We start from the raw sequence: 11079 nt of genomic DNA, 5'->3' as shown, positions 1-11079 counted from the left end.
TATATATATATATATATATAAAAGGTTCTCCAGATTGAGTACACACAGTGCAGCAAATGGTTTGAAAGGTAATGATGATTTGGTTTAATGTAACAAACTCCGCCTATCAGGAGGCTAGGATGATGCCTCTTACAGAGGAATTTCTAGCTTGGAATTTAATGAACCATGCCCTTGGTTCAAACTTACCGAGTTCAAACTGCCATCACCTTGACCTTCACTACAAGTAGTGACACCGTAACTCGCTCAGTTAGCAAGCTTTACAAGGTAAAAAAAAAAAAAAAAAAAAAAAGATTGTATTTGAGCTTTATTATCAAATTAATTTTACTGTATAAAAGTTATATCTAAACAAAATTTTCTTTAAATCTATTTTAAAGAACTCAATCCTACTTTTTAAACAATGTAAATCTATTCATTTTGAATATAAATACATTCAGGGCAAAATATTTCATTATCTCAAGCAGTTATAAAAAACAAGAAACAAATATTGCACCAAGATTTAAAAGAAATGAGAAGAAATAAGTTAAAAACTGAAGAGAGATTGCACCAATAATTAACAGACGACATTTTTTGTTTTCAGCTTATAAATTATACTACATTTTCTGTGCATGAAAGACATTAGTTTTCAGAACAATTTCATTAACCACACTTATGATGTACACACTCACATCATAAATAAATACAACCCATTCAACAACCACTCCTATCTCAGCATTTCTGGAATGAAGGATTGGTCTGTTTCCCACCACACAGCTCAAGTCAACAGGAATATGGTGAATCACAGCTTACCCATAATAGAGCCCAACAGCTGGAACTCATTCCTACCTCCTCATAGTACGGCTGTATAATACGTTATAAAATTTTAATAAAAATCATATAAAAGTAAGAAAACTTTTTACAAGTGAACACTTGTATAGTACATAGGCAAACATTTGCTGTAGCCATTTATATAATTACAAATCTTTTAAAATGTCTCTCCCTGCAATTCCATTTTAACCCCTTACATAGGATGACACCTACGTAGGCATCATGAGGCGTGAATGGGTATACGACGATGCCAACATTGGCATCTTGATTATATTTATTTTGTAGTTGTAGCCGAGTGACCCCCATATTCTTTGAACCAGCTTGATCATGTTTTCTGTGGTTATCAATATTCAGAGTGATAGAGAATGAGTAATACATCTGTAACTTTATAACGGGTGTATTGTGGTGCATCACTAACTCGTTGTACATCTGGCAGCTGATGTTGCCCATGAGAATTTGACTCACATTGAAGATAAAGTTGGCCAGCAAACTCTATTCACTCAAGATATATTATGAAGTCAATACTCCAAGCTGTTGGGAAGAGGCCTATCAAGTTTCTGCTTCTTTTTCTTTTCAAACTCAAGATGTTTTCCGACGTGGTCCACCAACCCCTGCACCATTTCTAAAACATGTTCTTCAGCGTCATTAACCTGGAAAAAGAGAGAGAGAGAGAGAGAGAGAGAGAGAGAGAGAGAGAGAGAGAGAGAGAGAGAGAGAGAGAGAGAGAGAGAGAGAGAGAGAGAGAGAGAGAGAGGGAGAGAGAGAGAGGTAGGGAGGGGAGATGGAGACAGGGAGAAAGAGAAAAGAGAGAGAAGGGGAGGGGGAGGGGGGGAGAGAGGGGGAGGGGGAGAGAGAGAGAGAGAGAGAGAGAGAGAGAGAGAGAGAGAGAGAGAGAGAGAGAGAGAGAGAGAGAGAGAGAGAGGAGGGAGAGAAAATGATAAAATTATGCATACAGATCATGAACTTGTTAATATATTAACACCTAGCTATAACCCCAGTACACCAAAATACATACATACATACATACATATACCAAGGCTTTTTTCCCCCTTACCAGGGGGGTAGCCAAAAAGGACAAGGCACAAAAACATTCCCACCCATTTCATCCCCGAAAACACTTCACACCCCTCCACCCTCCCTCCCATCTTAGCACCTCCTAGTGACTGATTATCTTAAGACCTATGATTAGGAATTAAATATCTTTCATAAGCATGTAAATGATAAAAGTAATGTTTGATTACAGTACAAATAAAGTGTACTTACCAGCACTCAATACTGTGACTTTGTATCAGACATGTCAAGAGAAAGTGGGGAAAACATCAAACTAAATTCATCACTGTAATGGTAACAGTAATTATTTTCTGAGTTACCTACTACAAACTTTTTCATATCTATACATACATACATACACACACACAATATATATATATAAATATATAAATATATATATATATATATATATATACATATATATATTCATTGTATATATGGGCAGGAGATTTTCTCTCAAGCATGTATGGTTAAACTTAATGGCAAGATTATTATTGCAGAGTTTTTTATCTGCCTTTTCTCTTTCTCTGAGAATCTTTTTCCTTCCATGGGAAGTTGTCTTATAATGTCACCATATGACATTGTTTTTCACTTTGGTAAAGCCATGCCCAAAGTAACTGACAAAACAATGTCATATGGTGACATTATAAGACAACTTCCCGTGGAAGGGAAAAAGATTCTCAGAGAAAGAGAAAAGGCAGATAAAAAACTCTGCAATAATAATCTTGCCATTAAGTTTAAACATATATATATATCTATTAAAAATAAATGCTTTCGAAACCGTGCCCAGATGACAATTCAAGTTTGTGTGGACGTGCCCAGTATAAGGGATTTTTCATGTGCGGTTGTACCCCAATCGTGGTCAAGGTTGGACGTTGGACACAATGCCTCTGCCCGTAGCAGCTCGGTTGAAAAGACGTAATATGCATTATTGGAAGTGGGTTGTGGATGAAAAGAAAAACAGTAAGATGAGATCAATATGTCAGCGTCTTTAAAAGGTTTGTTACGGAAAGAGCACCGTGAAAATTTTCCTTCTTTTTACGATGAAAAGGTTAAAGAACTCCGTGATAGTGAAGCCGCCATAAAAAGGCAACAGCGACATTTCTGGGCTTGGGTGACAAAACAAAAAAAAGATTGACAAATCCACTATTGACAAAAGTTTTCAGAGCACAGTTAACAGAAGAGCATAAGAAATGCCATCCCCAATATTACGAAGTGTAAAAACCGGCAATCTACGACATGCGTCGCAGAGCAATCTATACAACAATTCCAACGTATAGTCCTTAGTCTCAACGAGATGTTATGCAATTCACCAACATACGAGTACAGTGATAGTACAATAGATGACCTGGAGCCGTATAGCGGGGATATTTCTTCCGAGGTTGTAGAAAATTTCAAGAAGCACTATTATGCAGGCTACAACAATTTTTGTGGTAATGGTGGAAGAGGACAGAGGCAATACCAGCTGTATTATTTAGAGCATAGGTTCAAGACATTTAAAAGAAACACCCGAAAAAACGTGTTCACTATGAAGAATGTGAGGTGCCAGCAAGAAAAGAAGAGGGAGCAAAGGAAAGTAGAGTTGAGAAGAGACCTGAAAAAGATCCAAAAAGAGAAAAAACGGGCAGCGGGTCTTGCCGAAGGCCAAGCACCCCTGGCGTAAGCCAAGTGCTTGTATATATATATATATATGTATATATATAAATATATATATATATATATATATATAAGGGAGGTAATCAAGTCAAAAAGCATGTACACATTCCCACTTGTGTCACTCCACTCCACCACCCTTTCCTTCCTCTCATCTTAGCTCCTTGTGGATGATGGGTTATCCTTGTATCCCACCCACTGCCCTTGGTCAGAAACAATGCAGCAAGACACAGCACATCTATAGCAAGGCCACTTTACTTGATCTGTGAAACCCCCTTCTCTGTCCCCTTATGCAGAAAATGAGAAGATAGGGAGAAGTCCCTTTGGGCCACATCAAAATATAACATTCACAACATAACCATTCCCCACCCTCCCTGCCATCCCCACCCCCTCCCCTCCTTGCATCACAGTATCATCTATACACAGCCATTCTCCACTAACCCTATCTCTTGCCTTCTCCTTTCCTTGCTACACAGACATTCCCCTCTTGCTCAAACCAACATTCACCCCATCAATCCATCTCATCCTCAGTCATCCCCCTAAGTTTACTCCATCCACCTCTGCCTTCCATACCTCTTATACTACCTTTCTTCACTCTCCACAAGGTTCAGTGCTTGTACCAATAATGTTTCTTGTTTATCTCAATGACATGATGGAAGGAACAACAAACTACACCAACATGTTTGCAGATGACGCAAAAATCACAAAGAGTGAAGAATGAGGACAAAAGACTGCTGCAAAAAGATCTAGATATTTTTGTATAGAGCCAAGAATGGGAAATGAAGTCCAATACCAAAATATGAAATAGTACTGGAAATGGGCAGTAGCAGCAAAAGGTTACCCTTAAATTATTCCTTGGGAAGTGAACCCATTGCAAAAGCAAAAGAGGAGAAAGACTTGGGAGTCTTGATAAAAGACAACCTGTCACCTGACAGACATATTAGCAGGATTGTGGGAGAGACATACTGACTACTGCAGAAGATTAAAGTGGTGTTTCACTATATGGGTGAAGAGATGATAGAAAAAAAAAAGTCATCGAAATCCTGATCCATCCAAGACTGGAATATGCAGCAGTGGTATGGTCCCCAACACATAGTGAAGGATATAAGCAAGATTGAGAGAATACAAAGGGCAGCAACCAAACTGGTCCCCAGCTTAACAGATAAACCATTTGAGGTAAGACTAAAAGTACTAGGTCTGCCAACCATGAAAGATCAAAGAGAAAGCGGTGATATGATTGCAGTACTCAAGTCACTAAAGGGGATAGATTGCATGGACAAAAGGTATCTCCTGATTGAAGATGGGAGGGTAGGGATTTAAGAGGTTATGAGAGTAAATCAAGAAAGACCACAAGTCTAATGGCCACAAAGAAATACAGTTTTCCATATAGATACATGGAATAGCTTAAAGGTGATATAGCCCAAGCTCAAACAATACACGAGTTCAAATATAAATATGGAAATCAAAGATATAGATTAAGTTGAAACCGTACATGAATTTGAGTCTAGGTATGTTTGAAAATTAGAGAATAGATGGGGCCAACGAGCACTGCTCCTTTCTTGTATACTATAATTACGTAAATACAATCACATAAATATATATATATATATATATGTATGTATATATATATATATGTATATATATGTATATATATATATATACACCATATATACTTGTGTACAGTGCAAATTATTTATGATAACTCTATACTATTTTTCCATTATTCACAGGTAATTTTTTATGTTAAAATCCATGCAATTCTGTTGACCAAAACTACAGAAATGTATCAGATGTTTTAAGCATTTTTTCTGACCATTTTTGGATATCTTTAAACAAAAAAAGAATGAAGACCATCTATGTGCAATCTGTCCAGAATGATGTCCTGTACTGCAATATTCAACTATGGTAAGCCTATTAGTAATGTTCAAAACCTGGGGTCACACTACACATCAAGTCACCTTTACACAAGTATATACAGTGTATATCTATATATAACCAATATGATCAATTACCTGAAAAAACTTTTTCACATCATTCAACTTGTTCAGTGTCTCTCTTGAAGAAGGTATAGATAACTGCCGCTTAAGACGAGATTTTTCAGCAATTTTTATACCAGTCGTGTTCTCTATTTCCGAGATAATTTCAACTGAATGTGCTTCAGTAACATGAATGGAAGGTTCCTCTATGGTACTTGCTAAACCTGGCACATCGTCCAAAGTAGTGCTGTCATTTAACTTAGGTCTGACGCTGTCCACCACATCATAGTCCATACCAGGTGATGACGGGAAGACTTCATGATGCTCTTCAATATTGGGAAAAACAGTTCTGTGGATAGTGAAGAAAAAATTATATAGAATTTTTTTTTTTTTTTTCTAAGTTTATGAAGATCATACTAATTTTTATGAAGTAGTTTCCCCAAAACACAACTGAATATTCTAATGTTACTGAAACCAACACTGGGTACCTGTAAATCATGGTCTGGGATGCTGGGCATCAAGAGAAAATCTTCCCCCTACTGTTCATCTTCAAAAACCTGTTAACATCTTCACCTAGAGGTGTACCTCCTAAGGGGCTGATACCATCTCTGGACTGATCTCTAATCAACAACATTTCTTTGTTTCCACAAAGGAGAATTGACAACCAGCAACTGCTCCCCGATACCACAACAAACGGGTTACACAGTAATAGCCCCATACTAATACATCAGTGTTTCTTTTCAAGGATCTGTGACAGGTCCTGAAGACCACTGTTAATAGTGTTGTAGTTCTCCAGTCAGTGAAACTCAAGGCAATAATTATTATTAACATTCAATGTGAATTAGTACTTGCCAAGTCCAGTGCTAGGAACTTCAGGGCCAATTAGAAAACTGATAGTGGTACCTCTACTCTACAAAAGTTCAAAATCAATGTTTTATTTTCATTAAATATGCCAGTTTTAGCCAAAGAATATTAAGTATTTGATGCACTAAATATTGAAAGACAATATGAAAGTTTTCATTTCTTAATACAAATTATGACTATTAAAGACAGTGTTTATGCAGTCTTTTTGAGATTAAAAAAATCCGTTTTTTTTTTTTTATTAGCAAAATCTTTCACAGTAAATGACATTAGTAATGTCATTTTCTATAGATAACATCACCAAATCCTTTGGTCTCTTGTGAAATTACTGGCCTATGTATGTTTTAATCAGTTTCAGGTTTGAACAATTTATTTTGACCATTACATGTGATACAGGCATTGTTAAGTAAATCTTGAAAGCAATAAAAACATTAGGAAATGATGTAAGTCAAATGTTTACTACCAGGTATTCAAACAAAGCTTGAGGCATATTCCAGTCTAGGACAGATCAGGGTTTTGAAGATTTTTTTCATCATCTCTTCATCTATATAGTGAAAGGCCACTTTAATCTTTTGCACTAGTCCTTATGTTGTTTGGATGTATTGTGGGATATTAGGTGGAGATTATTATAGGTAATTGCACAGAATATTACTGGAATTGTTTTTATGTTGCCTTTAGTGGGTTGTGTTTGTGTAATGTGATTGGAGGTAGTTCAAGGGTTCTTGCACTGAAAATATTCCAGTCTTGGACAGATCAAGGTTTCAATGGGCATTTTCATCATCTCTTCATCCATATAGTGAAGGGCCACTTGAAATCTTCTGCAGTAGTTGGTATGTTGTTGTATGGATGTATTGTGGGGATACTGGGTAGATTATTATAGGTAATTGTGTAGAATACTACAGGAGTTATTTCTATGTTGCCTTTAGTGGGTTGTGTTTGTAATGTGACTTGAAGGGTGGGTAGGTTTGAGGGTTCTTGCACTGAATTGTGTCTATCATTCTCATGCACTGCTCTCAGGGAAGGATTTTGGCTTATTAGTATAAGATGTTTTACTGTTGTTACTTGAGTGCAGGTGGAGGGGTGTGGAGTGTATTCAGGGATGGAATGGGTGGGAATGATTTTATGCCTTTTTCTTTTTGGCTACCCCCCTTGTAAGGGAGAAAAAGCCTTGGTATATGTATGTATATGTATGTACTTGAGTGCAGCAAGTTGTTATTATGCTTTATTTTGTAATGTTCATAGGTTGTTTTTCTTATCTTGACTGCTGGATATTGAGCTGTGAAAGCATAGCTGGGTGTAGTGATGATGACTGACAGCAACGACTACAATATACTTCACAATGCACCAGCAAGGGGCATTACTGCCAACTACGAGGAGAAAGATACTCCAACAAAAAAAAACAATCCCAAAATAACCCATTGACCATGAGGAGAAAATGACTCTGACAAAGAAGATCCCAGCACCTCTTAATTGTAAACATGGTGCCCCATCTACCTCCACAAGGATATGCAGCCCGAAGGGGTGGTACCTCATCTCCTGATCAGGTCTAGAAATATCCTGTCTGTTACTTCCTACCAATCTACTTCCCTCTCTTTTATCTGTTTTTAACATAATGAGCTCAATACCTCTACACCTCCCCTACCCCTCCTTCTAGCCAGGGAGAAAGAAACCATACCAGGTCCATATACACAAAAACAAATATCTATCAAATGTAACAGAGGTGACACATATTTCCACCTCAAATACACCACACTTGTCAAAAGAAATCAGTACACAGAGTTGGAGCTGTAGCCTTAGTTTACTGATGCCCTATGGGTAACCGTGACCATGTAGTATTGGGGTTCCATCTGACTATAAGGAATCCAGAAATAGGGGATGAGACATATTGACAAGAAAGACGTAATTTTAAAAATAAAAATCTATGGAACTGAGCAAAATCTGGGGGGAAATAGACTGGAGAGATTCCAACAGTATGAAGATGTACAGCAAGAATTTTTTTTTTTTTTTTGCCTTTATGGATTTGGAAAAGGCTCATGACAGGGTAGACAAGAAGGCACTGTGGGAGGTTTTGCACATATACAGGATAGGAGGAAAGCTGTTAAAAGTAGTCAAAAGTTTTTACAGGAGGCAATGGAAGGACACTCAGTCACAGTGACCCTGGAAAGGAATCAGTAACCCAACAAGCATTTGAGAGTGGCTTACAATCCCCCACCTCCACTTTGTATTGCAGTACCAAGAAACCCATGCCAGAAAAAGAAATGGGCCAGTAAAAGAACAAGTATTGTGCTAATTTAGTTCTATAACTTACCTTTCAGCAGCAGAATAATAACTGCTCGATCCACTTCGGTTATCATTTGGACTAGAATTAGTCTCTTGCAATGAATAATTATGGTGGTTCAAATGAGAATATAACCTAGTAGATATACAAGGGTCACTTGGTGAATGAAGGTCTTCTGTGCTGCGACCAAGACTAGGGGAACTTCCTCCACTTGAATGACGGTGCCTTCGAGAAGAAGAAAGATTATATTCTTTTGGATATAATCTGTTTGCGTTGGAATCCTGGTTTCTGCTCAATGCATCCCAACTTCGTCTTCTGGTTGGGCTTAGGCCTCTGTCCTTATTTTGTAACCGTAAGAGAACTGGAGATTCTAAAACTGGACTGAATTCAGTTCCATCATTATAAGAGATGCTTCTTGATATTGCTGTTGTTTCCATAGAATCTCTGTTGGGAAGAGAATTACATTTGATTACCTATTTATATACCAAGAGCTTTTTCTTCCCTTATAAGGAGGTAGCCATGTCAAATGCATGTGCCCACTCCACCACTCTTTCCTCCATCTCATCTTAGCTCCTCTTGGATGATGGGTCATCCCTGTACCCTGCCCACTGCCCTAGGTCAGAAGCAATGCAGTAAGACACAGTACACTTCACTTAATCTGGGACACCCCCCCTCTTCATCCCCTCATGCAGAAAAAGAGAAGACTGGGGAGAAATCCCTTCGGGCCGCATCAAAACATCACTTACACATAGGCACTCCATACCCCCAAAATGATGTAATCTATACAAAGCCATTCTCCACTCATCCCTATCTTCTTCCTTCTCTCCTTCCTTGCTCAACAGACATTCCCCTCTTGCTTAACACCACCACCACCCAAACCATTTCATCCTGGGTCATCCCTTCAAATGCAAGGGGACACTTGATTACAAGACTGAAAATAATGAACATGTATATCTGGATAAAATATGAGAATCCATAACCAATATAGGAAATACTCTACAACAGAAACAGGACTAATTTCATATGTAGCAATATACTTGCCTCCATAAAATGTTAGTATCCAAAAAGTTTCATGCCAAAATAGTGCATTACTCAGAACGGATATTTTTTTAATTACATGCAAAGTCTACTAAAATAAAATTATACACTTGTAAGTACTGAAAATTGGCTATCTAGAACTAAAAGTACATATACATGATATATATATACATATATATATACACATACACACACACGCATACATTCAGGTCTGTTTTTACAATTGAGAGCTCACAAATTTGGGAAGATGGACAACAAGAAAGATCCCCTAAAATGAGACAATAAAGGTAACACAGAAAGAAATAAGAGACCAAATAAAAAATCTAGATGTTAGGAAATTGCATGGACCAGATGGAAGTGCAAATTGGATACTGAAAGTGTGTATAGACAAACACAGACAATTTATACAAGATAATAGACTTTTCACTCAAAGAAGGAAAGGTACCGCAAGATTGGAAAGATCCAAACATAGTACCAATATATAAATGAGGAAACAAAGAAGATCCTACAAACTTCAGACCAGTATCCCTTACAAGCAGAGTAGCAAAAATATGCGAAAAAGTTATCAGAAACAAATGGACCAAACACTTGGGAGAAAATAAAATAGTAAACCCTAAACAATTTGGCTTTAGAAGTGGAAGATCGTGTAGCACCAACTTAATATGCTTTAACTCATTAATTGAGATAATACAAGAGAGAGATGGCTGGGCACATTGCACCTTCTTGGACTTGCAGAAGGCATTTGACAAAGTACCACATAAAAAATTAATAGGAAAAATTGAAATAATAGGAGGAATACAAACTACTGGAATGGATGAAGGATTTCTTAAATGGGAGAAAAATGAGAGTGGTACTTAGAGACAAAAATTCGAACTATGAAGATGTAAAGAGTGACGTCCCGCAAGGCTCTGTATTGGCTCCTTTAATGTTTGCCATATAAATTATATGGATGAGGGAGTGAATTGTTACATGAACTTCTTTGCTGACAATGCCAAATTACTCAAGACAGCAAGCATAGAAGAAGATTGCAGATCGCTACAAGAAGACCTGGACAACACATGGGAATGGAGTCAGAGATGTGAAATGAACTTCAACATTAAGAAATGTAGCATAATTGAATTTGGTAAATGCCAAAATTGAATATCGGGTCAATATAAAATTGGAAACAAGGAAGTCAAAAAACTCAATTCAGAAAGGGACCTAGGAGTGATCATCTCAAGTGACTTGATACCTGATAAACATGTCAATAAATTATTTGGAGAGACTTTTAACTTGTTAAGATCAATGAAAGTGGCCTTTGACTACATGGATGAAGAAATGGTAACGAAAATAGTGGTTACACTAATAAGACCTAAATTGGAGTATGCTGCAACACTATGGGCACCTAGCACAAAAAAGAACATAAGAAAATTAGAAAGA

General features: G+C 37.3%; 1 protein-coding gene across 3 annotated transcripts in view; it reads right to left on the bottom strand.

Annotated features, from left to right (window-relative positions):
- Positions 1–286: 286 nt before the first annotated feature.
- The window catches only part of LOC143027175 (caspase-2-like), an 81876-nt gene continuing 71083 nt past the window's right edge, over positions 287–11079 (bottom strand). For 2 of the 3 annotated variants that reach the window (XM_076188292.1, XM_076188291.1), the window contains 3 exons: positions 8653–9066; positions 5520–5832; positions 287–1454 (listed from right to left, as the gene is read on the bottom strand). In XM_076188292.1, coding sequence (XP_076044407.1) covers positions 1323–1454; positions 5520–5832; positions 8653–9066 — 859 coding nt within the window. In that variant the 3' untranslated portion in view covers positions 287–1322. Of the gene's footprint in view, positions 1455–2067; positions 2086–5519; positions 5833–8652; positions 9067–11079 lie in introns of all 3 variants that reach the window. The other variant, XM_076188293.1, reaches the window with a different exon arrangement.

This window comes from Oratosquilla oratoria, chromosome 7 (assembly GCF_046742065.1).
Source record: "Oratosquilla oratoria isolate Oo_2021 chromosome 7, ASM4674206v1, whole genome shotgun sequence".
NCBI lineage: Eukaryota > Metazoa > Arthropoda > Malacostraca > Stomatopoda > Squillidae > Oratosquilla > Oratosquilla oratoria.
The sequence above is the reverse complement of the archived record's forward strand: the minus strand, read 5'-3'. Positions and strand labels throughout refer to the sequence as shown.